The following is a 27,732-nucleotide window of genomic DNA, read 5'->3' as shown; positions in this document are numbered from 1 at the left end:
AAGGCAACGCTGAGAAACAGTTCTCTGTGCTATAGGCTGCTTGGACAACCAAACCAAAGTTGGAACTGCAAAAGAGTAGTGCTGGTAGCATTTAATAGGCGGTCAGTCCACCTCTATGAAACAAGAAGATAGATGCAGCGGCGAGACTATTGATAGCTCAAAAATGGAAAGGGATAGAAATACCAACAATCCAGGAGTGGCAAATGAAGTTAGTAGAATTTATGAACTTGGCAAGAATGACGGCGGCAATTAGGAATATACCAAAACAGAGAACAAAAGCAGAATGGAAATATGTTGAAGTGTATTTTTAAAAAGAAGGTATAGAAACGGAGCTAGTGATTTGTTTTGATTAAGAAAACACATAGGAATATACATATATATAGAAAGATGAAATAATTAATTAATCAGTCTAGGATACTAAAGCAATAAGAGGTAAAGCAAGTTATGTGATTATAGTAAGGGAAACAACATATTAGCGATTGGAAGTCAATTTTAAACTATAACGAATAGATTTTATGTTTACATGTTTATATTTTATAAATTTGTTTGGGGATTTGTCATGTTTTGTTAATTTGATATTGTTTATTGTTTAAATGACTTAATTTGCCCAATAAGTTTCAATTATTTTTGGTTTAATTTCTTTATTAATTTATGTTGAGTGGCTTAAGTGTGTATTTATGTTGTTATATTTATTTTTGTGTGTGTGTGTGTGTTTTTGTAATCTCTTAAATCTTTTTTGAATAAAGATCGAATTTTAAAATTAAAAAAAGAAAAGAAACAAGAAGATAGATTTTGTAGCTTCTTGCCCAAATGCAATAACCAACACTGAAGGATGGAGTGGTTCAGGCTTTCCACCTCTAACCACTAGGGAAGAGTGATTTTTCTAGCACGCAGCCCCTCTTAACCTTCTCTTACCTTAGTTTCCTCCACACTTGTGAAGGCCTGCTCAAAGCACTTCAGGTTCTCTGTCTTGGTCACTGCCTCCATGGCCCGCTCGCGCTCCTTCATGACACTGTTCAGCATGTCCACTGCTTCTTGCAATTCCTCCAGTGACCTGCTCATGTCCTCACTGCTCAGCTGTTGAGCACTCTGGGCTATGAGGAGCTGCAGAGGCTTTTGGGAGCCTAGCTGGTCCGGCACTGCCTAAAGCAAAACAAGTACATGAATAATATTGGGTACCAATCTAGACAGGCCACCCTGTTAATTCTCTCACAGAAGTCTTCTGAGCAAATTGCCATGATTCCTACTTTACAGGGAAGGAAAGTGAAACTTCAAGATAGAGTCTTGACTAAAACCACTCAATATTAATATTAATAATGATAATAGATTTGGTTAAATCTTTGTTCTACTACTAATTGTATCTACCACAACGTACATCAAAATCATAAATAAAACCATGCAATCTACTAATAATATAAAACTCAGAGCCAACACCCAATTTCTAAAAGCAGCAACAAAGAACATGTGATATAACCAACATTTCAAACTAAAGAAGACCTAATATCAGCATATGTAAAAGATGTTATGTATTAAAAACTGGCAGCAATGAAACTAGGTTTATAAATTAAAAGCAAACTGAAATAAAAGTGTCTTCAATTTCCAACACTGATCTTAAGTCCCGAGTATGTTTAGATGGGAAGCTAATTTCTGCCACCTCGCTGAAGGCCCAGATACTTGCCAGTGGATATCAGTAAGATCAGGCCTCAATAAGCAGCAATAGCCAATTCACCAACAGTGTCAAGAATTGCAATTTGTGGCATTATAGTTAGGGGTTTCATGACTAAATGTGGCCAGAGCTAGGATTGTGACAGAACTCAGCTGTATAGGGCCATTACTATCCGCAGTAATTTGGGTGGCATACCATACTGAAATCATGTGAACCAAAACAGGAAAGTCACACAAACTGTTCCTGTGTCACTAATCTGACCACTTAGATCAGGCATCCCCAATCTTCGGCCCTCCAGATGTTTTGGACTACAATTCCCATCATCCCTGACCACTGGTCCTGTTAGCTAGGGATAATGGGAGTTGTAGGCCAAAACATTTGGAGGGCCGCAGTTTGGGGATGCCTGACTTAGATACAATGCAGCACAAGGGACTTTTATGGACATCTGTGTCCCTTCAGCGCCATGCTCCCTCATTGTTCAAACTAAACATAAAGAGAGAACCCCCCTTGCTTGTTATTGTTGAACTCTGACCCTTCTGGGGAAGTGTTGTAGTTCCGTGGCAGTGCATCTCCTTTCCACATAAAAGGTCCCAGGTTCAATCCCTTGCACCTCCAGGCTGGGAGAGACTCCCTATCTGAAACCCCGGAGAGTTGCTGCCAGTCAGCATGGTCAGTAGTGAGCTGGGCAGGCCAATGGCCTGACTCACTATAAGGCAGCTTCCTATGTTCCTATGACCGGATGGAATTCAGACCACACCTCTGCACATCACCTCATTCTTCCCTTCCCTGGCCCACATCTTCTCTGCTTCTCACCCGTACTTGGTTCTTGTGACTCAGCATTTCTTCCATATGCACATTCTGCAAGAACTTGGTTAAAACCAGGGCATCTTTCAAGTCTGATGTTCGGCGCCGGAGAGCCTCCTGCACACAGGCAAACCTAGGAAGGAAACCATGACATCTTCCTAAAAGCATATTTCATGAGAGCAATACTACCTGCTGCCTAAACATACGCAACTTCCATTTGGACAGACAAAGCTGATGGGAATGATAGGTCTAGAATGGCATGGGCTGCAGCTCAGTGGTAGAACATCTGCTCTGCATGCAGAGGGACCTAGGTTCAATCCCCAGCATCTTTGTCTGAAATCCCAGAGAACTGCTGCTTATATAGCGTGAAGACAATACTGGGCAAGATGGACCAATGGTCTGACTCAGCAGAAAGCAGCTTCCTATGCTCGTACGACAAGGGAAACTTAAAGAACAACAACCCTGGCTCTCTCCTCCTCCTTGGTTGCCTGCATCTATTCCTTTGAAACCATTCTTCTGCCAAGTCTCCTTCCTACACCACCTCCATACAGAGAACACTCTTTTGTTCCCGAGAACTCACTTTTCCTTCACTCGTTCCATCTTTCTATGAATCATTGCGGCTGCTGTGTGTTCCGAGGGGGAGTCCATTTTCATTTCCTCCTGCAGGGCTCGAAGCTTAATATGCCACGCCTCCAATTGGTTCTCCAGGGTGCCAACCTTCTCTAGGTCCCCATGGAGGTCATCAAGGTTCGCTGCTGCTGCTGCTGCTGGCTCATAGAGCAAGCCTAGCACAGTTTCTAGCCAACACTCAGCCTCTTCTATCTCCCCAACCAACCGCAGAGCCTGCAAACAGAAAGGAGTGGCATGAGGAAGGCAGCCCCACAGCCTGAGTATGACAAGAAAGTGATTGCGCACTGTCCTCTGCAAGAGAAGGCCTTCACTCTGAAATCTGGCAAACGACTTTCTTAAATAAATAAGAGTGTGTATCCTAATCTCAAGGTTCAAATTAACTGTGGGAGAAAACTGAACACTAACCCACAAATAATCTGTTCCCTATGGCTAAACTTTTCAGTGCATGGGTGACAGGCAAGCAATCCAACTGAACAGGAAATGTAACCTCTGTCAGGGATAGAGCTACAAATATTAGAATTGTTAGGGTCTTATGAGTAAGGCTGAGACGACATGTTACCCACAACATAGAGCAGCTGCCAAGAACAGCAGCTGTCTCATCCCCTTCCACCCCAAACATTTTTTAATATCTAGCATAATTTGTCTCATCTGACGATGGCGTAGATTTCATTTGCCTCCACTCTGCATCATTTGGCTGTTGCCAGCAAGGGTGGAGAAACACGCAGTGCCATGAGATCGCAGGATGTGAAAAGCTGGCACACCATGTTTACAAAAGGGAAGGATGAGACACCCTTTCCAGTGGCAGCCACTACTCACTGTATCAATCTCCCTTAGGGCCACGCCATTCTCTTGGTGCCGCCTTCTCAGTTCCTCCCATAGATCCTCCAGTTCATCAAGGGCATCTTCCACCTGAGGACTCCAACTGTGTAGCTCCTAAGATGTACAACACACACATGCCATTAAGACTTATGAATAAAAGGGCTCCCACTGTGGTGGTTCTGCATATGTGGAACTCTTTGCCCAGGGTGTTCACTTATCATCCTCTCTATATGTGTTCGGACAGCAAATGAAAGCAGTTCTCTTTAACAAGTTTTTGATTCTGTTTGTTACTTCATGTTTTGATTTATTGGTGATTAGTTTTGGCCCTTAGGTGCTGCTTTTAACCTGGTAATTATGTTTTAATGATGGGTTGCTATTTTTATGCCTTTTTTAAACATTGCAAGTTGCACTAACTTTTTGAAGGGGAAAAGCAGGATACATTTTTTTGGGTATAAATAAAATTCAAATATATGAATCTGACTGAAGCGATGTCAGACTGCTGGACCATCTACTCCAGTTTTATCTAGTGATAGGCAGCTGAATTACAGGGTCTGAGGTGTCTTTTCTAGCCCTTTTACCAGAGAGCCTTTTAACTGGAGATGCTAGGGACTGAATTTAGGATCTTCAGAATGAAAAGCATGCACTCCATCACTGAGCCATAGCCCCCACTTGTTCAGTTCCCTCCTCAGATATATTCTAAGAGTAGAAGCCATTGTCCCTGTTAGGGAGGTATTAACAGATCCAGTGTGGTGTAGTGGTTGGAGATCAGAGTAGGACCTGGGAGACCAGAGTTCAAATCCCCACTCAGGCAAGAAGCTCACAGGGTGATTGTGGGCAGTCACTGCCTCTCAGCCTAACCTACCTCAAAGTGTTGCTGTGGGGATTAAATGAGGAGAGGGAGAACTATAAATACCATCTTGAATTCATTGGAGAACAAGATGGGAGAGAAATGCAAAAAATAAACGAAATCTCTTTGTCAGGCTGGGCTAGGGGTTGCCACCTGTCCTGTATAATACAGGATAGTCCTGTATTTCAATGTAAGATGCTATGTCCTGTATTGATACAGTATTGTCCTGTATTTCAGGTCTTTCCCCCCCTCTCTCCCAAGTTAGGGATCCTCTCCAAATGCATGTGCTTGAAAGCGTGTGTGAAAGGTCATGTATTTAAGCTCTGGGTAGCCAAGCACAGACAGGTTTACAAATTCGTGTGTGTGTGTGTGTGTGTGTGTGCGCGCGCCAAATTCAAAGGGGCCCTCCTGTCAGGCTGCAATAGATTATAATGGATTGCTTTGAAGTCACTTCAGCATGAGGGGTGGCTGAAATCACCCCCCCCAAGGTAGCAACCCTAGGCTGGGGAGGAATTGGGAGCATCCCTGGTGAACAGGCCTCTCTCAGGCCTCGCTTCTTCTTACCACCCACAACAGTCCTAACTGAAACACACTTTAATTCTACAAACAGGCTTAAATACTGGGTTATTTGAACCTCAAGATTCCTCTTCATTAACTCAAGGTATAAAAATAAATTTGTCAACGTTTTGCTTTTGATTTCTGATAACCACCTCATTCAGCTGCACTTGTAGACTAGGCCTGTTCTTCAGCAAAGTGGCAGCCTACCAGCAGCCCAAGGGAAGCCAGAATTACTACCACGGTAAGGAAATCTATGTGGGCTGCAGAATGACAAAGACTTGGGGATTTGGTGAAGCTTGCAGAGAGACATTACCCCATCAGCAACCTGGCAGAAGTCCTGAAGTTGTGCCTCCTGCTGGGGCAGGTCCTTCAAGGGATTTGAATGCCAGAGAAGCTTCTTCCTCCTCCTGTAGAAGACAGACATATATATATTCCAATTCATTGCTTGATAACTGCCACATCAAGTACACATGAAACAGCTATTTAAACACCACAGAGAGATAGAAAGAGAGCAAGCATTCATTCATACATATTGAGATCACCCTAAAACACTACACATTTTAATGGCTTTTCAGAAGTGTAGCCATATTACTCTGTTGCGGGTATTATTTGCACTTTAAATACTGGGTGGGATTCACCTAAGCTTAAAAACCTCCAAGGAAGGAGGGCTCACCACCTCCTGAGTAGTCTGTTCCACTGTTGAACTGCTCTTACTGCCAGAAAGTTCTTTCTGATTTTTAGTTGGAATCTTCCTTGTTAGTTGAAGCCATTGGTTCAAATCCTACCCTCCAGAGCAGGAGATAACAAACTTGCCTAATCTTCCATGTGACAGCCCTTTAGGAGAGGGAGGGATTATCTCCTCCAGAAATGCTTGCGCAGATGGAATGTTCATAATAGTGCAACATTGAATTCCAACCTGACAAATCTGTTATGACAGCTTCTGCTATAATAAATGTGGGAGTCTTTAAGATAGCACATGATTCTTTGTTATTTGAAGTGAAGGCAGTTTGCATTCTATAACCAATAGTGAACTCGATTCTCTCAGTGCAGGTCCTAATGTAACTAAAGCATCCATGCTCAATGGGGAAGTACCAGCAGGCTCAGGAGAACCTCGAGGTTTACATAAGTGTACATACACACACACACACACACACACACACACACCCAGCAAAATGAGGACTGAGCATGCTCAGTGGCCATGGAATGCTGACAACCGAAGAGAGTGATAGAAAACCAGGAAAAATTGAATGGAAGGGGGCATGACTGACTGGAACGCTGAATGGAGCATTTTGTTGCAGGTGCCACTTAGATTCAACTAGAAGCCACTGAGTGCTGGGCTCAACCTCACAGCTTCACTGTTTTTCTGTGGAGCTCTCAGCATCTACCCATAATGAGGCTGGGCTTAGTGCCAAGACCACAGGGACCGACCCCCCAACCTGTTCAACTGCTAGGAGTAAGAGATAAATTCTTTCCCATAGTGAATTGTTGCTAAGCAACAAAGCAGATCCCAGTAAGCAACTTCTACCTTCCCCAGTCCCAGTTTCTCCTCACCACTTCCCACACAGCTTTCCCCCAGCTTTCTTCTCCCAAGAAAGCACTGTGTGTGCCAATACCTCCTGCTGTCACTGGTGATGGCCTCCTTGCCTGGTGAGTCTGTGTTGCCCTCTTGGCTTCTTTGGATGTCCTTCCATATCTAGGATTAAAAGAAGAATAAGAATATATTTTGCTCAGAATCCTGAGAGGTAAGACTGGCTGTGACTCTGGGCAGGACCTTGACTGAACTCTAAAGTGGCTCCAAAATTTTGGAACCAGTTCCTAGAGACCTGTCTTAATCCAGCTCTTGGCCCAATGCCAAGCATTTTGCATTCTTCCCAGGTGCCACCTTGTGGGAGAAAGGGGGATGAATTTGCCACTCACCATCCTCTTCCTCTTCCCCACCTTTGCCAGCTGCAACATTCTTGTGTTAGAGCTTGGCTGAGGCAAAAAAACTTAAGTAGCATGAAGTGTGTTCTGGGATATTGATAAAGCAAACAGGCCACTGCTTAGCAGCAATCACCAGTGGTCTTCTTTACTAATTCTGGGCGAGAGAGTACCATAGCACTCATCTCTGCTTTTCCTCACCATAAAAATTAATTGCACTGGCTTGGGCCTTTAAGCACCACCTTGTTATGACGAGAAGGTTACAGGTGAGAAGGCTATAGAGACCCTCCTTGTCTGCTGAGACACTTGAGCCACCAGTTCTGGCCCAAGTGTGGCCACCTGAGATTGACAGAGTAGTCTTGCCTGTCGCCATGCATCCACGCATGGAACATTTTCTCCAGAGGTAATTTTTACCCATGAGACATGCCTTACAAATGAAGGATGCTTTGAGGCTGGTCATCTATGCACAGTACCAAGGAGATCTTGAGGTGTTATCTTGAATACTTTTCTTACCTCCCATACAGCTTTTCCTCCAGCCTCTCTCCCTGCACTGCTGGGCATCATCTTCACTTGCTCACGATTTGGGGAATCAATTGATCTCCTGGTCGAAGCCAGTAGTGGGGCAATAGGAGTGAGGGAAAGCAGAGAGTGAAAAAACAAAGAAAACTGTTAGAGTAGGGAACAGAAAAGGGCAAAAGTGAGAGCTGATAATCACCACAGAATAAATGCAGACATCCTTGAAGAACCTCATTTGGTTCTCAAGCCAAATGAGTACAGAGCAGCTCAACACTCAGTATTCCAGGGTAGAGTATCTTGGGCTTATGTACCTAACCCAACTGTTTTCAGCTTTCTCAGGTTGTCTTATTCTGACCCATTATGCTTTCAGCTTTCATTATGCTTTCAGCTTTTGTTGAGAGAGGAATGTCTTGGGTAGAGCATCCTGAAGTTACATTGATAGTCACAGAGCTGCTGGCTTAGCCTTGTTGCTGGAGCAGAGGCCATCAGACTCCAGAGTCCACATTAGCTTTGGGTGAAAGTTTCCTCAAGTTACTCACATCAAGGAAGACAGCAAGTAAGTGTTGATGGTAAGCAAAAGAGGGGACTTCCCTTTACTTCCTAAACTGTCTTTTGCCTTGACTGGTAGAGAGAAATAGATGCCACCCTCAGCACCCACACATATAGGCTTAGGCTTATTCATAACTTAAAAATCTAAACAAATGCATTGCCTGAAGGCCTACAACCTCAAAAAAATGTGATTAAACTACCATGCATACCGTAGTACATTGTTCCAAAAGAATGAAATAAGGGAAAAACATTGTCAGGGTTGCCACCTTTTCCTAGCAGCCTTGCTCCTGTGCATCTAATATCAGTAGCATGCAAAGCTTTTCAGGGTACACTACACTCTTGTCTGCTTAGCTTCTGTATGCCACACTCCTGTTAAAGGCACAGCAAAACACAAGATGGTAGTAGTATTGTCAACAATGGCTCTGGCATGCCCAAATTAGAGACATTTGCTAAATATAATCACTAACCAGCTCAGGATCCACCTCATGCAGAGAGACAAAAATTAGGCATTCAGGAAATACCTCAATAACTGCTGGAGCTGGGTCCAGCTCTCCTTCACATCTTGATGCTTGAGAGAGACTCGTGCTACTAGGCTGGGATGGAGGCTTGTCAACTGGGACACGGTCACATCCAGCATCTGGGTGGCAAAAAAGGCTGGCAATGAATGAATGAGCAGCAGTGACAACTGGTCACTTGACTTAAATTAACCTGACCCATCAAGATAAATGCACCTCACTAGCTATACATATCATGTAGCATATCAGCAATGTGACCAGCAGCCCCTGGTTCCCTAAAACCAAGTGGTTTGCTCAGTCCCTGGTGGGCTACCATGTATCCTAATGGCTGACAAGTTGTGCATATCTAATCTACAGACTGCCTCCAAAGAAGATGCTGAATTAGACTTTCAGCAGCAAACGCGTGGCAATGCAGGATTCGACTCCCTTTCTTGTGGATCATTCCTCGGCATTCAGGAGCTTCTGCTGAAAACCGAGCTTCTTTCAGAATACCAGCATGAGCACCTCACTTTGGATACAATCACTCCAGCAGTGGAGGGGGGGTAGGACATATACCAGATGTTGGTACTTCAGCTGGATATCAGTTTTTTAGTCCAGGCCATCTTGCTTAGTTCATTTTTTACAGGATGACAAGTTGCTCTCTAAACTAAGGGGGAAATGGACATGCCTACAAATCTTTAAAAAAAAACAACCTTTGCCCGCCCGCCCCAATCTTCTTTAAGCGTCCCACTAGACTGTCACTATTTTGCGGAAGGGATTCAAGCACATACCAGAAATTTGGTTTTGTGCAATTAAAGTCGATCAAAGCACTCTGTTGCCCTAGCACAAATCCATTTTTTAAAAGAATCAAGACTTTCTGTAGTTTGGAAAGTGACAGGAAAATGCACTGAAAAGTGTGGGATGAACAAATGGCTAACATGAATATGTATCAACACACCAGGATGAATGCAGGACAGCTGCTCATTGTTGTATAACCACCCCACAAACAAATCAGAATCATTGCTCAATGAAGACTGAATATACTCTGACCTCTATGTAAGCAACTCAAGATGAATGCTTAATAAATAGGGCATCTGGAGGGGCTCCAAGTCATGTTCCTGGGCATTGTCCAACTTACCATGACCTGACTAGCTATATCCCTGACATCCAGGTCTGGGCTGGTTTCAGGTTCCCTCTGTTTCCCCACTCCACAGAGATTCCTCCGCTACAACAGAAACAACAGGCGTTAAGCCCCGAGAAAAGCAGCAATGCAGTTCATAGAAAGCGCCCACCACCTCCTCTTAGAAGCTGCTCTAGAACCTACCTTTGCATGGATGGCCCCAATGAGCACTTCTGCTTGCTGGACAAAGGCAGCTGCTTCCAGAGCCAGCTGCAGGGTCTCATGGTGTTCCTTCAGTGTCCCCTGGAGACGCAGCCACCTGGAAGGTAAGACGGGCAGAAGGATCTTAGGAATGGGGAAGTAGCTTAGCCAGCACATCCTTGACAGTTAAAGTAAAGCAAATGCAGTCAGATGATTCCATAGCCCATCCTAATGCTGGTTATGCCCCATCTCTCTTCCCCCACCAGCTCCTGCTCTAGCTCACATTTTATTGAGATGCTTCCGCCGTGCCATAATGCTCCTGCTCTCGCTCTTCCCCTGCTTCTCAAGTTTGTGAGCCAGGCTGTTCATTTCCTCATGCAGGGCCTGGAACTGCTGCTCCTCCTAAGTTGGATGAGAGAGAGAGAAAAGGGGAGGAGAGGCGGGGGAGAAGAGGGATAACATAAACTTACTTTCTATAAAAGTATGACCTCATAAGAAGCTAACCGCTACTGGCATTGCCAACTGAGCCCCAGCAGAATAAACCTTGTACTCAGAAGTTATTTTCGAAGGGAGCTTAGGAGCTCCTGATAATAATTAAGCATCAACATTTTTTTTTACATTGCTTTCAGGTGTTCCAAGTACTTCTCATACATTATCTCAGCAATCCTTGCAACAACTGTGATGCAGGCCAAGAATTATTATTCCCAAATTGCAGGGAGGAGGGGATGGAGGGCTGAGAAAACAGTAGTACTATCCAGTACATACAGACAAGAGACAAAATCTTTGCAGTGGCACCTTTCTGTTCTTGCAGATGGCAGCTGCAAAATGTGATGAAGGACTGCACCAGGCTACCCTCTTGCTACCCCAATAGGACCTAGGTATGAACTATAATGCCATTTATATCTTCTGAGGTAGGATGCAAAGCCTAACTGCAACCACCCCAGGTAAAACAGCACTGTCAGAACCATTCCCCCCCCCCAACACTGTACAGAGAAGAGAATCCCACACGACTGTCAGTAAGACTGTCACCTGTTTCAAGTCAAGGATGCGTCGGGTAAGCTGAATCTTGTCTGCATTCTCTTGCAGCAGGGCAGTTAGCAAAGGTTTCTCTTCCTAGAGGGGCAGATAGAAATGGTTAGAATATATGAGATATTGAAGGCACAGGGACTACAGCAGGTATCCCCAAACTTCGGCCCTCCAGATGTTTTTGGATTACAATCCCCATCATACCTGACCACTGGTCCTGTTAGCTAGGGATCATGGGAGTTGTAGGCCAAAACATCTGGAGGGCTGCAGTTTGGGGATGCCTGGACTACAGTGTTACAATTTCATCCCATTTCTAAGAGATGCAAGTGGAGTGGTTTGGTTTTGCTTCAGAATACACAGTTAGAATCCAACTTGTAGACTAGGAGCGGGGAGCCATTTTCACTCCAAAGGCAATATTCCCTCCTAGGCAGGACTAGAGGCAAAGGTGGGCAGAGCCATAGGTGTCATTCTAACCTTTGTACAATAGGCTACATTCCAGCCATGCAAAGGCAGAGGATTCTACATATGCCCCTCTAACTCTCTCCATCTAGGCAAGCAAGAGTCCCAAGGGCCAAATGGAGATGAAATTATGAAAATCAATTAATCTTGCTTCTATTTTTGTATTCAGGGTTGTTTCCCTCTTTTAAAGATTTAGGATTTCTAGGAATTTAGAACGTCTTGTTATAGAATGGAATTTGGGGGCGAAGACAATAGCACATGAAAATTGCTATTAGATGGCCAGTGCAGTCAGCAGACAGGGGAGAAAGCAAACTATAGATGCCATGGGGAAATGACTACCTTAGCTCCCAATCTGCCATAACCAACTACTGTCCAAATCTTTCTGACCTTTGCTCCAAAACCTTAGCAGATTTTTTGAATGCTTTCTTTTTAAAATGTAATCTATTGAGTTAATTCCATAGGTGGATTTCAGAAAAATCTGACCAGCTGGGGAGATCCTTCCATATATGAGTCCGGCATCTGCAGGCAAAACGTAAATTCCTCTTCCCTATGGCTATGCATATCTCTTCCCTAGCTCTCATTATTATTCACCCATTCATTGCCTTTCTATCCCAAGGGAGATCAGGGCAGCATACATATATATTATACATGCTGCAAAAACATGGGGAACTGAGGGTTGGACCCTGCTTTGGGACATACCTTCTGCCTGATCCAAGCTTCTAGTCGCTCAGCTTTCTGGTTGAACTCTTGTAAGTTTCTGAGTCCGCTCACTGCTTTGCTCTGATTTGCTGCCATCTGCTTCAGCAGTTGCCACTGTTCGCGCAGGGTTTGTAGTCGCCTCGCTATCTCAGCACTGGAGTTTGACTGGACAATAAGCTGGTCACCCATCTATGGATGGGAAAGAACATAAGAGCGCACGAAGAGCCCTGCTGGATCAGGATGATGTCCAACATCCTGTTTGAACAGTCGCCTGTGAGAAGCCTGCAAGCATAACCTGAGTATATCAGTGCTTTCCTCACTTGTGATTCCCAGCACTGGCGGAGGAAGGGGGGTGCGGTGGGTGCGGGCCGCCCCAGGTGTCATCCCTGAGGGGAGGTGACACTGCCGTGAGGCCCCCTGGGCTGCTCGACATGTCCCCCTGGGATGCTCGCCCTGCCCCCGGGTGCACAGCATGTGCACCACTTCCGGTGCCGGAGCAGCTAGCTCCACCTCTGATTCCCAGCAAATGGTATTCAGAGGTATACTGGCACTGACCATGGAGCTAGAACCCAGGCATTGTGGCTAGTAGCCACTGATAGTCTTATCCTCCACAAATTTGTCTAATCTTATTTTAAAGCCATCCAAGTTGGTGGCCATCACTGCCTCCTGTGTTTTCCCCATAGCTCTGATAATAACCATCTTGAAGTGATGCAATCAAAACTGTGCACAGTGTTCCAAGTGCGCTCTCTCGGCATAGATTATGACACTGATGGTTTTATTTTCAGTCCCTCTCCTAACGATCCCTAACATGGAATCTGCATTCCATGGAGAGGCGGGACTTAAAAGTCACCCAGTCTTGCCAGAGCACTGATTTCATGGAAACTAGAAATCAAGAGTGCAGAAACAGGACAAAACACAGAGATGTTGGACTACAGGAGAGGGAGCAAGGGTGAGCAGGATTAAAGTCACTCTTCAGGGCCGGGCTGCAACCTAAAGGACTCAACAGGGGGGAGAGGGGGCTTCCAGAAACCTTGTTGTACCTGGTTCAGTTTGATCATGGTATTCTCGAAGTCTTTCATGTCTCTTTGTAATGTCTGAGCTGCCCGCTCCCATTCCTGAATACTGCAACCATCCTTCAGGTCTCGGAGTTTCGCTCGCACCCATTTCTCAGCCTGAAACATGAAGACAAATGCCAAGATGGGAACTGGACAAGCAGATGGGGAAAGCACTCTTTCTACTTCCATTAGGAAGTTCAAAAGTCTGATTTTGTATGATAGAAAGTAGAGACTTTGGGCAAAATGGAGAAGATGCCTGTTCTGGCATGATATTAAAGAAAACCCAGTATAGGATTATTCCATGTAACTCCCCATTGCTACAGCATGTGACCCTGTGGAATTGCAATGTTTTTAATCATTTGTTTGTTTGTTTTAACTAAAGCTTGGGTTTGTTGGTTAAGATCTCTCTTCAATATACAGGAGAGCTGCTGGCAGCAAGAAAAGACCATATTGGGCTAGATGGGCAAACAGTCTGACCGGGTAAAAGGTGACTTCCTTCCAATAATCCCCTAAAGCAACATCCAGATGTTGTGAACAGATGGCTGCTCTGGCTGGGACTCATGAGAGTTGTGATCCAGAACATCTGGAGGACACCAGGTTGGCAAAGGCTGCCCTGGAGTTAACCTCACCACAGATCTACCCCAGAAGTTTCAGACGTCAATCCAATATAATGGAAAAATGCTAAGTAGATGCTTCAAGCAGTGAGCGAGAGAGCGGCACAAGTGTGAATTAATTTCTCTTAATTATGTACTATCCATCTACACTGCTCTTCAGTTACGAAGCTCATAGTCATGTCTACAAGCACTGAGATGTTTCAGCTATGTGCTTGGGATTAGCAAGAGCTGGAAATCAGGGGAGCAAAGAAGCTGCTATGTGGAGTGCAAGAGCTCAGCCTGGGTTCAGTCTGAGCTGCTCAGATTGAAGAGCCAGGCATGAATTAGCAGCTTTACAAGAGCAGGTGGAATGCAATTGGTCCCTTGTGTCACCTGGCCAATGCTAAACTCCTGAGCGCCATATGGGTAACAGGCTTCCTGTTTCTACCACCGTGGCAACCAGCCATGGTGCTGCAGAAAGTAAAGTGGATGAGTCCCATTGCTAAGAGTTCCTGGTTCAAGACACCTGGCACGGAGAGGAATGACAGCCACCTTTCTCACAGGGCTGCTGTGAAGTCACATGACAAAAGCTACATACCCAAACATTCTGATATAAAAATAATATGCTTTTATTATCACCTAGATGTCCATACACCAGGCCGAGACTGCTATTCTGTTCCCCCTTCCCCTCAAAGAGATGGGAAAGAAATCAGATATCTGTGGACTGACCCCCTCTCCTCTGGTCCTCCATCCTAAAGACCAGCTGCCAAGGATGACCTCATGCCATAACAACAGCCTCCCTCTAGCCAAGGGACCTTGTCTCCTTCCGTCTGCACGTTCCTCTCACTTTAACAGAGGAAAGACCTTTGGCAAGGAAAAGGCTGCCTTCCCTTCCTTTCTTCTGTAGTATGGGAAAGAAGAGCAGAACATGTTCCTGCTCCACCGAGACACTGAAGTGAATTTGTTCCTCTGCCAATCTCATTTTCTTTTACCTGCATCATGTCACAGTTGAACTGAGCTATGTGAGGGCTCCATTTGGAAAGGTCAGCCAGCCCTGGGCTGCTCTGGAGGCAAGGCTTCAGCCCTGCTACTTCGCCTGCCTGTATGTTCTTGACATTCTTCTTCCAGGGACCTGCAACAGCACAGCTTGACATCTAGGAGAGAGAAACAGAGGGAAAGAGAAAGTTTGTTCAGATTTGGTCCAAGTCTGATAAAAGGGAAGCGGCAATGCCCTAATTGAGCTTCAGGGGGGTTTGGAGCTAACGGCCTTGTGAAGTAAGTTAATCAACAAGATAGAGCAGGGGTGTCAAACTCAAATTCATCAGGGGCCGCATCAGCAGTTTGGTCACCCTCAAAGGGCCGGTTGTATCTGTAGGACTATGTGTCCACTCTTTATTATCATAAATTATTGTCACTGCATTCAATTATTACTGTTTTTTGTAATAATGTAAGTAATAACTAGCTCTGAAAGCAGAAACATAGTCAGAATAATGGCAAGTAGATATTCAAATGTACAATTATTGTACAATTTATTGAAAAATGATTTTTGGTAACTGCACTGGGTGGTGGAGGCTCGCTAGGGTTTCATGCAGGACCTTTGCAGAGCTACTAGTACCTGGAGATGCTGGGGTCCTTCTGCATGCAGGACAGATGTTCTGCCAGTGAGCCACCACCCTTCACCAAAGGGACTGGCTGAGGTTGACTCACTGGAGCTGCTCTCCTGGTTCCAGGGTTTAAGGGCCAGAAGTATAAAGCAGCATCCTATGTTTCTGAGGAGAGGGAGAGGGAGAGGGAGAGGGAGAGGGAGGGGAGGAGAGGGAGGGAGGGAGGGAGGGAGGGAGGAAGGAAGGAAGGAAGGAAGGAAGGAAGGAAGGAAGGAAGGAAGGAAGGAAGGAGTGGGAGGGAGAGAGGAAGGAAGGAAAGAGGGAAGAGAAAGAAGAGTAGGAAATAAGGAAGGGAATAAAGAAGAAAAGAAAAAGAAAGAGGGAGGGAAGACGGAAAGGGAGAAAGAAGGAAGGAAGTAGAGGGAAAGAAAGAATAAGAATGAGGGAGAGGAAGAAAGATGGGAAGGACGGAAGGAAGAAAGGAAGGAAGAAAGGAAGGAAGAAAGGAAGGAAGGAAGGAAGGAAGGAAGGAAGAAAGAAAGAAAGAAAGAAAGAAAGAAAAGAGGGAGCAGGAGGGAGAGAGGAAGGAAAGAGGTGAGAGAAAGAAGAGTAGGAAAGAAGGAATAAAGAAGGAAAGAAAAAGAAAGAGGGAGAGAAGACAGAGATAAAGAAGGAAGGAAGGAAGGAGAGGGAAAGAAAGAATAAGAACGAGAGAGAGGAAGAAAGAAAGGGAAGGGGGGGGTCGCCGCCTTAATTCAGCGCCAGAAAAGAGCGTGAAGGGACCCAGGGGCAAAAAGCATTTCCCGTGCAGCGTGAGGCAGCGGGTGTCCGTTTTAGGAGAAGTGCGTAAAGCCTCAGAGTTGCACGTTCGTGAGGCTGAGCCGCTGCTGAGCTCACGTTCATGAGGCTGAGCCGCGGCAGGAGGAGGAGGAGGAGGAGGCTTGCCGGAGGAGGCTTGCGCCAGCAGCGCCGTGTGGAGGAGGAGGAGGATTCAAAGTGCTACAGAGCACTGCTGCGTCGCAGAGGCTCGGGACTCTCTGTGCGGCGCTGCCGGGCGCTGACCCGGCGAGCTGCCTCCTCCTTCTCCTGATGTGGCTTGGGGCGCTCCATGCAGCGCTGCTCTGGCCGCCTTTCTACCCCCCCCCCCCCGCCCCTAGCTGTTTGTCAGCGCTTTGTCGGCGCGGCGCTTCAGCAGCAAGGTCCCGCTGCTGGGTCCCGCTGGCTGGGGCGCTCGGCGGGCCACATGACAAGGTCTGGCGGGCCGGATTTGGCCCCCGGGCCTTGTGTTTGACACCCGTGAGATAGAGCCTTAGGCTATGTATGCACTGTATCTTTAAAGCTTGGTTCCACTGAAATCCTACAGTGTTTTTGCATTATCCGTTCACTGCAAGAATCTTGTATGCAATGAGTAAATGGTTCATCATTCTCAGCACATATGAACAAGTCTGGGGGTATAGTTGAAGACAAAACTCTCTAGAAGTTCTTTCCTGGCACTGCTACTCAAGATCCACTAAGGTGCCAGGGATCAAGCCTAAGGCGTCATCTAAGCAAAACATAGAAGAGGAAAGGCCCTATCTTTATCTCATCTCGCCTCCCTCAGGTTCGGCAGAAGTAAACCTATTTCTGCAAAACTCCCAGCCCTCAGGTAAAAGAGCTTCTGAACAAACAGGGAGACTTTTTGTCTGCCTGCCTTACAAATGAGCTCAGACCCTGCTCCTCAAAAGCAGTCTAGAGAGATACTTATTTTAAGTAACTCAACAAATGGGAGAAAGTCTGGATTTCTTCCAGGCTTTGTTCTTGTGGTCAGAAATGATGCAATGTTCTGTCACCACTCCAAGACCGCTAAGGTCAGCCAACTGCAGAAATGGCTTTCCTCCAAGCTCAGCCCAAGGTCCAGCTGCAAACTACCATGGAGGGCTAAATTTGTAAACAGTATCTCAAATCCCACTGCAGGAAGAGAGGTCAGTACTGGCTGCTCTTAAATGGTAGAGCATGGAAAGAGAAGCTTAACATTACTGAATTCAGAACACTGACAGCACACATACCAGAGCACTTAAGAAAGATGCGATGTGAGACCTTCAAGCAGAGAAGGTGTATGGTGCATGAAGAGCATGACTCAGAAATATAACAATTTTAAGATTAAAGCTTGGGCGCATATTCCCAACGAAGTTCATGCTAAGGGTAGGTCTACACTGCAAGCATAAACTGGTTTCAATCCAGTTTAATGATCAGTTTCACCCCTCTCAATGATTCCTGGAGATAAAGCTTTCCTGTAAGTGTATGTAAACTAGGTGGTAAGGGGAGAGACCAAAGCTGCTGCATTATTCTGAGTCAGACCATTGGTCCGTCTAGTTCATCACTATCTACACTGACTGGCAGCAGCTCTCCAGGGGTTCAGACAGGGGACAACCCAAGCCTTACCTGGAGGTGCCAGGGATTGAACCTGGGACCTCCTGCATGTAAAGCAGATGCTCTGCCACTGAGCTATGACTCTAGAGCAAAAGATGTCTAGCAAAGAATTCTCATCACCTTTTACAAACATAGAGGGCCCCCAACACTGTCGAACCAGTTGTTGTGTAGGGGCATCCAAAAAGGAGTCCTGAATGAAAGCCAAAAGGTTTGGCATGGAAATGTCTCAGAATACAAATATGGGATGAAAACAGAAGAGACTGAACAGAAACAGTTCCTAGAGGACAGCAAGTGGCATAGGGTTGTCAGTGAGGACACACATACCAGTATCTGCAATGGAAAAGTGGCTCCCTATCAAGACTGGGGGCAGCACAACAGTCTCATAAATTGATCACAGCTAGACACATTATAGAAAACAGGAATAATTCTAATTCTTATTCAAGAGGGGGGGAGCCACTATTAAAGGGACAGGACTTTACAGCATATAGATGACTGAGTCCTTAATCTAAGTAGTATAGTTGTTTATAGCCTAAGCTATCACCCTGCTAATGATGTCCTGTTCAGTTTTTGCATGATAAACTTGTGGAAACGCCCCAGGCATAACCTAATTTCCTCCCATGACATTTTCCCCAGAACTTTTTTTCCTTTGCATTTCTGTCTGGTGGGATACAGCGAGGGAAGCTGGAAATGAACAAGGAAGACACTTTGCACAAGGACACAAAAAAGAGACTGTGGTAGGGCACAGCCTTTGAGAGATTGGAGGCGGGCACAATACCCTGACATTTCCCATTAGCTTGTGCCTTCAGACAAAATGGCATGCCATGTTCTCATGGCATGAGTGGTGGCCTTTCAAAGGATGCATTAGAAAGTGATGAACTGGTAATGCTTTGGTTCTTTATGCTGGCTGCCAATTAGCTGAAAGAATATGCAAACTGGTACCAGGGTCTCCCAGATTACATTTTTATTTACTGCACTGAAAGAACACACATCTGTACATGGAAGAGCTATGAAAGCTCCCTCTTCAGACAAGATCCCATAAACCTGGAAAGGTGGCGTGCGAATTACTAAAGCTACAAAGCTAAGCAGGCACATTGGTGGTTAATTTCTACTGAACTTGGCAATATTTCTGAGCTAACGTTCTCAGGACTGCACCACAAGATATCTTCTGTTGCTACTTCTACATCACATATAATAATAATAATAATAATAATAATAATGATAAATTTTTATTTATACCCCACCCTTCCTGGTTCAGAAACCCGGCCTCAGGGGGGCTAACAACAAATTTAAAACACTTAATTGCAATACAATATAAAAGCAGCATAAAATACAGTATAAAAGCACGAATAACAATAAAATTCAAAGTTCAAAAATCAATCTGAGGGAAATCCATGCAATAAACATTAGAGAGTCACCAGGGCTAGCTGGCTAAATTAGTTGTACTTGGGCCAGCAAGGAGGCAAGGGGAGAATTAGCTGTGGGGTCCCAGAGTGGGTAATCTTCATAAAAGGGGGAAGGGGGAAGAGAAGGGAAATAAAAGATCAAGCTGAGTTCAAATTAAAAGCCAGGCAGAATAGCTCTGTCTTACAGACCCGGCGGAAGGAGGTTAAGTCCTGTAGGGCCCTGGTCTCATGGGACAGAGCATTCCACCAGGTCGGAGAGATCACTGAAAAGGCCTTGGCCCTGGTGGAGGATAGTCTGACTTCCTTAGGGCCTGGGCCCTCTAAACTATGGTTATTCATGGACCTTAAGGTCCTCTGCAGGGCATACCAGGAGAGGCGGTCCCGTAATATGAATCACTTGCACAGCTTCTCATTGAATGTGCTCTTCCTTGGTTCAGGTAGCTTTTTGTACATGCTTTAACAGAGCCAGAACGTACGGCCGCAACACAGGCAGCCCTTATAACAGGATGGGGAATCTGAGCTCTCCAGATACTGTTAGACTACAACTCCCATCATACCTGCCACTGACCCGGCTGGCTGGAACTGATGGGAGTGAGAGTCCAATGGCATCTGGAGGGCTGCAGGCTCCCCATCCAAACCTCAGAATGTGTGCACCTCCACTTACATAGGTAGATAATGTACAGAGGAACTGTGGAGGGACAATTAATTTGTAAAGGTTTTTTGCATCCTTCAGATTTCAATGATCTATCGAGGAACTCAAGGAATTCACATGGGCTCATTCCTTCCTCTTCATTTGACTGCACTGCTCTACAAGGACAAAAATGAAAGCATGCAGTCCATATTCTATAACTGAGTTTGCCTTTATTTACATTTGAAAAGACTCAAAACAGTCACCAAGGCCGACAAACAAAGGGCTTCTATATTAGAGGGGGTATAAAGGCACATACCATGTGAAGAGGAGCAACTCTGCCCAATGAAGAATGCCCACTAGCCTGGGGCCTCTTAGAGTCTTGCTTTTCTTCTTCTATTTCCACCTCTTTTCTGAGAAGGACCTAAAAAGGGGGGAAAACAGATAATGGATGAGGAGAGTGCAACCTCATCCAGCTCTGAAGAATATTAGAGAATACCTGAATGGGACAACTACGGGCTGTTCATGATGCAAAGGCAGAGCAAAGAAGAAAGGAAACTTCTCAGGGGCAGACTTCACCACATTTACCCAACTGCAGCATAAAGCAAAGTCTCATCCAAATTACGCTCTTAGGTGAGCATCACACACCCACGCTAGCTGGTCACCACAATTTCAACAAAGCCTATCTGCCAGCTGCTACTGTGTCACAAATCTGCAGGCAGCCACTCCACGAGAATACAGAGCAAAGGCTCATCACTTTGCAACCCTCTTCAATCCTTTATTATATTTGGAAATACTGCCTATCCAACACTAAGTTCCACTCTCACTCTTGGAAGAACAGTGTGCAATGGAAGCAATACCTATTCCTATTCTACATCTGAAGTACAGAAGCTAATACGTTACTTTCCAAAGCAACCCAGCAAGCACGTGGCTGAAGTTAATATCCAACGCCACCTCAAAAAGCATAACATTCTGGCCAATGGACTGCACCGCCTCTCTTTACATATCATTTGCTATCAAGCGGGAAAGGAAGGCAATACATTTCAGGTGTCATCTGAAGACCCAGAAACCCTGAAGTCTAACAAAACTATATTTTCTCAGGATCCAGATCTCCATAAACACTCAGCGCTACCTATGCCAGACATTTATCCACAAAGCCTGAAATATCAAAATAAATAATTTGAAGAAACGTTCTTCACCTGTACCCAAAGACTTAGCATATGGGGTGGGGTGAGTTGGTGGCATAGCTGCCAAGTTTTCCCTCTTCTCACGAGGAAGCCTATTCAGCATAAGGGAATTTCCCTTAAAAAAAAAGGGAGAACTTGGCAGCTATGGTTGGTGGTGGAAGCAGGAATGAACACATCTGGCACAGAACAGTGACAAATGGTCAAATGTAACCAGGAAGGATATGGCTGCAGCGACACAGAACATTTTTTTCTCTATATTTGTCTTCCATTAGCAGTAAAGGAAGGTACCTTCTTAATGTACACATTGGGATATAAGCAATTGACACAACTGAACAACCAATGTTATTAGAAGCAAAGGTGACATGGTGCTAGACAAAGTACCATAGGTTTCTGTGGGGGAACAGTAAATCAGCACCCAAACACCCAACCCAAAGTATGTAATCTACATTTTTTTTGAGGGGAGACTTGCTGGAGGTGGCCATAGTATGCTTGTGACTGAGCTCAGCAGACTTGAAGAACTTTCTTTTGGAAGGAACAAAGGAGGAACACAGCATGGGAGCATCATCATCATCATCATCATCATTATTTATTGGGTTCCAGAGAACACAACTGCTTGTCAGAGTTCATGATTCAGAACAAAGGAGAGCAGGTGGTTTGCTACTGTGGTGGTGGCTTCTGAACCCTAAACTGGGTATATTAGAATATTGACAAGCTATGGCCTGGGAATAAGAACAAAAAGCAGAGGTTAAGCTTGCACTTAAATGCACTCAAGCATGACTACATTTTAAGCACATATTAGAAGTTTATGTTGCCTTTTGGTGCTGTTTATTTCTATCTTATATGAGCATTCAATATCTTGCACTTTTCTAAATAAGCTTGTTGGTTGTTTAATTATTGTTGGGCTTACAACAGCACAAATCTAAGCACATTTACTTGGAAGCAAGACCCTCTGGACTTACTTTTAACTTTTGTGAATTGCACTACTGCCCAAGTGCCATTTACGTGCAGAGGGGTCTGGTTAGGGCAAGTTAAGTAGCTTTGAATGCATCATTTCCAACGGAGCTCCAAAATCTCTGGAGATTTCTGGTGGATCATGCAAGTTTGGGGCTCAGTTTTGCAAGCAAAGAAATGATAGCCCAATACAAGCTTCTTGCTGCTCAGAAGATCTTCAGGGAGGTGGGGGTATTTTATAAATGTATGAATCACCATATCACAATTTCTTTGAAGTATGTACACTCCCTCTGTTCATTACTGGAGTGTACATCTGAGATCTGGCGTGGGTGGGTGTGTGGGTAAGAAAACCATTAGCTAGGCCACTGAAGCCAGGCTACTCGTCTCCAAAACACATACAAACAAGAATATTCCACCACAGATTTTGGGATACATTTTGTTACCCAGATAAGATTTAAAGGGGCTTGAACTATCAAAGCATCCAAGAGATAAGGAGCTCAAACAAACAAATTAGACTTCCCGGCTTGGACAACTATCCCATTGGTGCATTAGGTGATGCTTTGCTCCTATCCTGTTTATGGAATGGTTGTTACTGTGTTTGGCACAGTGCCCTGTGGTCTGAGATCTTCACGGTTAAACCTGCCCATATATTCCCCACCACAACCCACTTGGCCCTTCTCCAGCCAGAGCTCAGTAATGGGAGATAAGCTTTCAGGTGACATAAGTGCTTTATTTACATACGAAGCTCCCTCAATCCATCAGCTGCAGGAAAACAAGGCTGTCAGCACAAAGATGATCTCATCCTTCCTGCAGAGCTGCTCTGCTTGGATTGCGGAGGCAGGACTCCCTCCCTCCTCTGCCATATCATCCCATCCAACAAGCAGCAGCCGGGAGCACATGTGAAAACAAGAAACGAGTTAGTCTTTCTGTTGATTTGGAAAGTAGAGGTTGCAACTGAGAAGTGACTGGCTGGAACCTCCACTGCCTGGTGTGACTACACAAATGAGGGCAAATGTATGTCTATCCAAAGGAAGAACTAGCCTGGGTCCTATGAGGCTCAATGCCAGGGAAACACAGAAGGCTTTATAGACAGACTCTTGGCTGAGATGTCAAGGTCAATTTGGAGGACGCTTTCCCTGGGGCCTATGAGATAGCACAATGAGGTAATGCCTTTACCAGACACTACAGAGAACCTGACAAAATCTTGACTTCACTCAAAACTGAAATAAGCAGGGTGTCCTCACTTTAGCCCATTGGGGCATGTTTCATAATTTCACAAAGCTGATGTGTCACGAGGATAGTTAGTCTCAGTGTTACTTTCTTCCTCTCTGAGTGTTTAAAAGTTCTGCAGAGAAACGGCTAGAAAACTGTTGCAAGTAATGCACCTTTGTAATGGGGAAATGGATCTTCTGTGATCCAGAGACATCCACTTTTAAAAGGTGCTTCTATAAAGTTTGCCTAACAATGCATCTTTTCAGCGATTTGCCAGCACTTCCCTGTATAGACTTTAAAAACACAGGCAGAACAATCAGCCCTCCGATATGCTCAAAACAACCCTAGGACTAGCATAGCAGGAATAAAGGGCATTGCTAGGGTTGTGTGTATACAAAAAACAACAACACAAGCCTGAGCAAGAAATGAAAGCAACTCTGGGTATGGTTTTTAAGCACTGGCACAATACTATGTAGAGCAGGCATGTCAAACCTGCGGCCCTCCAGATGTTTTGGACTACAATTCCCATCTTCCCCAACCACTGGTCCTGCTAGCTAGGGATCATGGGAGTTGTAGGCCAAAACATCTGGAGGGCCGCAGGTTTGACATGCCTGATGTAGAGAGACTCTGGATTACAAAGGTCAAAGGCTGCACCAGAATGCAGACTGCCTTTTCTTTCAAGCCCAGGAACCACTGCTGCAAAAAAGTACAAAGTCTTTCAACTGCGTACCTCCAAGCCTTTACCAGCATCCCTGTGTTCACTACCCCTATAAAAACCTGCCCATCATTGACATGCCTGTGGGCGAAGCATGACGGAAAAATGAAGCTTAAAGGCTTACTAAAGATATGGGCAGCCTTTCCTGGGCTTGCCGTACCATGCTCAGCTAGTTGCTTTCTCACTACATCATCCACAGGCCATCCAAAAAGGCAGATGTATCCAACAGATAAGAGATGGAATAGAAATGATATAATAGAAGGCAAGGCAGAACTAGAAATCCCTGGGCTCTGTTCCCAGTTTTGGGAAGGGTTGTATGGAAAAGCCATTGTAATCAAAATAGGGATTAAACTATCCAGGATCTACAGCTATCTCTGACAAGCAAGGCTGGTGCTGCTGCTATCGATCCATCTGCATAAAACTACCATCAGACACTGCAAAATATGATAATGAAGGAAACTTCAGTGGTGGTTCAAGGGAGGCAGGTGCTTTGTTTCATCTTATCACTACAGAAAAAGATGACATCATCACCTCCAACTGTCCCTTGTTCAGAATTATTTTCTACCATGATATGAGGAGTAATTCTGCTTCCTTAGTCTCAGGCGATCAAAGCTCTCAAGATAATCTTCCTCAACAGATAAAAAGGGGGAAACTTAAGCTTTGAAAAACCCTTGAGACGCAAATTGACCCACACATAACCACCCCTTCATCTACTTATAGTGTCTTCTCAGAGGACCCTAAAATCAAGGGAGAGGTGAGGCCTGATGTGACTGTGATATAGAGTGGAGCAATGCACTCTAGTGTAACAAAACAAAACAAAACAAAGCAAGGCAGGGGAAGAATATAAAAGACCTTACCTTAAACTGTGCTTTCCCTGTTCTGCAGTTGTTATTGTTGCAGTTCCTCTCACAATGGGTATGAGTTGATGTTTCCTCCCCTGGATTAGGTTCTCCGTGCCAGTTGGACAAGGTGATTTTCTTGATGGAGCGGGACAGAGAGTTGCGGTTGATGCGATCTTCATTGGTGGCCACCTCAATGGGGCTGGTGCTGTCAAACCTACCCTCAGAGGACACGGGAGAAGCCCGAGTCAGATATAGAGACACACGCTCATTGAGGTTTTGGTGCAGGGCGTGATTATCCAGAGCAGCTATGTCGGGGCAGCTGTCTCCTGGAAAGTCCAGGGAGCACTTGGGTAGGGAAAGCTTGGTGGTAATAGTGAACGGCTGGACCTTCCTTGCTCTGCTGCCAGACATTTCTCCCCCTCGCATTGGCCACACAGGAAACAGGGGAAAGGGAAGGGGAGAGTGGGCCACCAGTCCTGAACTCTAACAAGAGACTATAAAACACATGGCAAAGTCACAAGAGATTCTTCTCCAGCCTCTTCTGAACCATGCAGATGCAGAACTTGCCCCGTTGGGTTCAGTCCTCCTGGGAACTCTCTCAGAAGCTTGCTTGGAAATGTCTGACGGAAGGGGACTTCCAGACTTCTTCGGCTTCCAGGCCTGAGAAATCACGCTGCTACCACCACGCCAGGCCTCTGGTCAGCGATGGTGGTGGTGCTTTGCTTCCCCATCCATAATTCTCCACCAGAAATGAAAAGACCATGAGTGCGGGGTTGTGGGTGGGAGCTTGGTCCTGGCTTCAAAGCGAAGAGGAGAAAAGCATTCGGAGAGGCTTGAAGCTGGAAGAGTTTTGTCTGGGGGTGGATCTTGAGAAATGAGATCAGAAATTAAATCTTCTTCCTTGGGAGGGTTGGAGTTGCTGATTGCTCCCTGATTGCTCTCCCTCTCCTTTGGCAGGCGGAGAACAGCTCCTTCTCCACACGCACTCACCCAGAAGCTAAAAGTGTCCCTTCATATGCTGGAGAGAGAGGGAAAAAATTGGCTGCAGCGCGGGGTGACGTCGGTTTCCTCCTCGCTCTTTGGGGTGCTGCTCTACTTCGAAAGTCTCTGCATGAGTGGCGGCGGCGGCGAGGACGACAGGTGGTGGCGATGGGGCTACCTACCTGCAAAGTTGGGGGCTTCTGCTGCTGCTGCTGCGGCCGCCCCTTCTCCTTGGCGTCTCCCTGCAGAACTCGCCTCAGGCGTCGTCCACCTTCTTGCGCAGGTTGAGGACGCAGAGGAGGCAGGTGAGGAGCGCCTCGCGGGACTGCTGGGAAGTCAGGCGGGCCCCCAGGCGCCGGAGCAGCGGCAGGAGGCGCTGGCGAGCCACCAGCAGCAGGCGAGTCAGCAGGGTGCGCAGAAGCAGGAGGGCGAGCAGCGGGGCGGGCATGCTGCGCTCCGGGCGCTCGGCGGAGACCTGCGAGGGGAGGCACAGAGACACACACCGCGGTCAGAGCAGCCGCGGCACGGAAAGGCGCGCATCCTGCTCGGCGGCCGAAAGCAAGAGGGGAAGGGAGGGAGGGAGGGAAGGAAGTAAGGAAAGGAAGAAGCTTCCCCCCCCCGGTTCAAGCGGGCCTGTTTCCTTTTCTCCCTTTCCCTCCTGGCCCCGTCTTCACTTCTCTCCCACTCCCGGTTCCAGTCCCGATATTTAGCCCAGCCCTTCAGGCAGGGAGTTCTTTAGCATGAGGTAATGCGGCTTGGGCAAAGGGGAAAAGACGGCTTCCAAAAAAACGCGCAGCCTCCCTCCCTCCTGGGGGTGGAGGTCGGCCGCTTCCCGGAGGAGGTTCGGGGTGCAGCTGGGGGAAAGGAGCACGGATTGAGGAGGGGAGAGGAGGGACGCCTCCGAGACAAGGCAACGAAAGGGCGCACCCATCCCGTCGCGCGCCATGCGGGAAAGGACTCAGGCAGCAGCTGGCATGACGCGCCTCTCCGGCGCCTTTGAACGGCCGCGCGACAGAAATTCAACAGGTGAAGAGCTTTTCCCAGCGCGAGGCAGCCGTACTGAGGAACGTGTCGCTTGCTGGATTTCTGCCCGTGGGGAGGTTGTTAAAGACAACAGGAGCCGCCTCAGCGCCTCACTCAGACGCGCACGCCGCTGCAGCTCGCGCTCTCTTCTTCGGGTTAGTTGCAAGCAGCCCGAGGGAGTTCTAGGCACCTGCGAGCCACGGGAGAAAAGGATAGGGCAAACTTTCCCCCCTCTTTTTTTCCTTTTCTTTTGCAATCTCATGCGTATGCTTGAATTGCATTTTCCCTTTTAAAGCGTGCGCGCACGTTCGCCTAAAGTGAAGCTATAAAATTGCGCGGGAAGTAATGTAATCCGGCCACCAGCCTCTTGCTAGCTAGAGGATGGGGTTATAGAACAGAACTGCGCGCGGGAAGGTTCTTCGCTTTCCCGCCTCTTGTCCTATCGGAGGAAACCCAAGAGCCCGCTTCCCCTGCTTATTGCTGCGCGTCCTCTCCTGCCGCCTAGCGCGCGGGCCGCTGGAATCTAGGGGAAGGGCGAGCGGGCGGGCGGAGGAGAGAGGAACGATCCCTGCAAGTGCCCAGAGTTGTCTTAGCAACTGAGCGCATCGGAGGCGATGATGCAATTGAATTCCACAAGGATAGGCTCAAAGCGCGGGGACTCGGAAAGGAAACTTCCCCGGGCGCTATGGCAACGGAGAACACGGACTCCAGCAGCCTCCGGGCAGGGGAGGCGGGACTACAGCGCTGGACGGCCAGAGGCTGGGACGGAGCCCGGATCGCTGATTGTCGCTCGCTCCCGGCCTGGCCGAGGATCCGCGCTC

General features: G+C 46.4%; 2 protein-coding genes across 11 annotated transcripts in view; both read right to left on the bottom strand.

The window, feature by feature from the left end:
• The window catches only part of LOC118081770 (uncharacterized), a 47,294-nt gene extending 21,566 nt beyond the window's left edge, over window positions 1-25,728 (bottom strand). For 4 of the 9 annotated variants that reach the window (XM_088667353.1, XM_035108176.3, XM_035108175.3 and 1 more), the window contains exons 1-17: window positions 24,923-25,475; window positions 20,320-20,424; window positions 14,949-15,110; window positions 13,349-13,480; window positions 12,309-12,497; window positions 11,154-11,237; window positions 10,408-10,526; window positions 10,128-10,242; window positions 9,942-10,028; window positions 8,831-8,946; window positions 7,758-7,845; window positions 6,938-7,017; window positions 5,638-5,731; window positions 3,917-4,033; window positions 3,051-3,313; window positions 2,480-2,603; window positions 916-1,143 (exon numbers count right to left, since the gene is read on the bottom strand). In XM_088667353.1, the coding sequence (XP_088523479.1) occupies window positions 916-1,143; window positions 2,480-2,603; window positions 3,051-3,313; window positions 3,917-4,033; window positions 5,638-5,731; window positions 6,938-7,017; window positions 7,758-7,845; window positions 8,831-8,946; window positions 9,942-10,028; window positions 10,128-10,242; window positions 10,408-10,526; window positions 11,154-11,237; window positions 12,309-12,497; window positions 13,349-13,480; window positions 14,949-15,110; window positions 20,320-20,424; window positions 24,923-25,333 (2,514 nt within the window). In that variant the 5' untranslated portion in view covers window positions 25,334-25,475. Of the gene's footprint in view, window positions 1-915; window positions 1,144-2,479; window positions 2,604-3,050; window positions 3,314-3,916; window positions 4,034-5,637; window positions 5,732-6,937; window positions 7,018-7,757; window positions 7,846-8,830; window positions 8,947-9,941; window positions 10,029-10,127; window positions 10,243-10,407; window positions 10,527-11,153; window positions 11,238-12,308; window positions 12,498-13,348; window positions 13,481-14,948; window positions 15,111-20,319; window positions 20,425-22,879; window positions 22,908-24,922 lie in introns of those variants that run through there. The other 5 variants (XM_035108177.3, XM_088667351.1, XM_035108174.3 and 2 more) reach the window with 4 other exon arrangements.
• A 69-nt stretch (window positions 25,729-25,797) lies between these two features.
• Window positions 25,798-26,947, bottom strand: MYMX (myomixer, myoblast fusion factor). Of its 2 annotated transcripts, none has more exons than XR_015949349.1 (2): window positions 26,071-26,477; window positions 25,798-25,925 (listed from the first exon to the last, which is right to left on the bottom strand). XR_015949349.1 is itself a non-coding variant. In XM_035108180.3 (2 exons), exon 2 carries the CDS (start codon window positions 26,334-26,336, stop codon window positions 26,145-26,147), a length of 192 nt encoding a protein of 63 aa, XP_034964071.1. In that variant the 5' UTR covers window positions 26,337-26,363; window positions 26,816-26,947; the 3' UTR covers window positions 26,003-26,144. The 2 variants fall into 2 exon arrangements, 1 of the variants encoding a protein (XP_034964071.1); XM_035108180.3 differs by lacking the exon at window positions 25,798-25,925 and adding an exon at window positions 26,816-26,947 and having other exon boundaries at window positions 26,003-26,363.
• Window positions 26,948-27,732: the final 785 nt, after the last annotated feature.

Source organism: Zootoca vivipara, chromosome 3 (assembly GCF_965207765.1).
Source record: "Zootoca vivipara chromosome 3, rZooViv2.hap1.1, whole genome shotgun sequence".
Taxonomy (NCBI): domain Eukaryota; kingdom Metazoa; phylum Chordata; class Lepidosauria; order Squamata; family Lacertidae; genus Zootoca; species Zootoca vivipara.
The sequence above is the reverse complement of the archived record's forward strand: the minus strand, read 5'-3'. Positions and strand labels throughout refer to the sequence as shown.

Coding starts and splice junctions, on each gene's coding strand:
- MYMX (XM_035108180.3), bottom strand. CDS start 26,336: ATGCCCGCCCCGCTGCTCGCCCTCCTGCTTCTGCGCACCCTGCTGACT.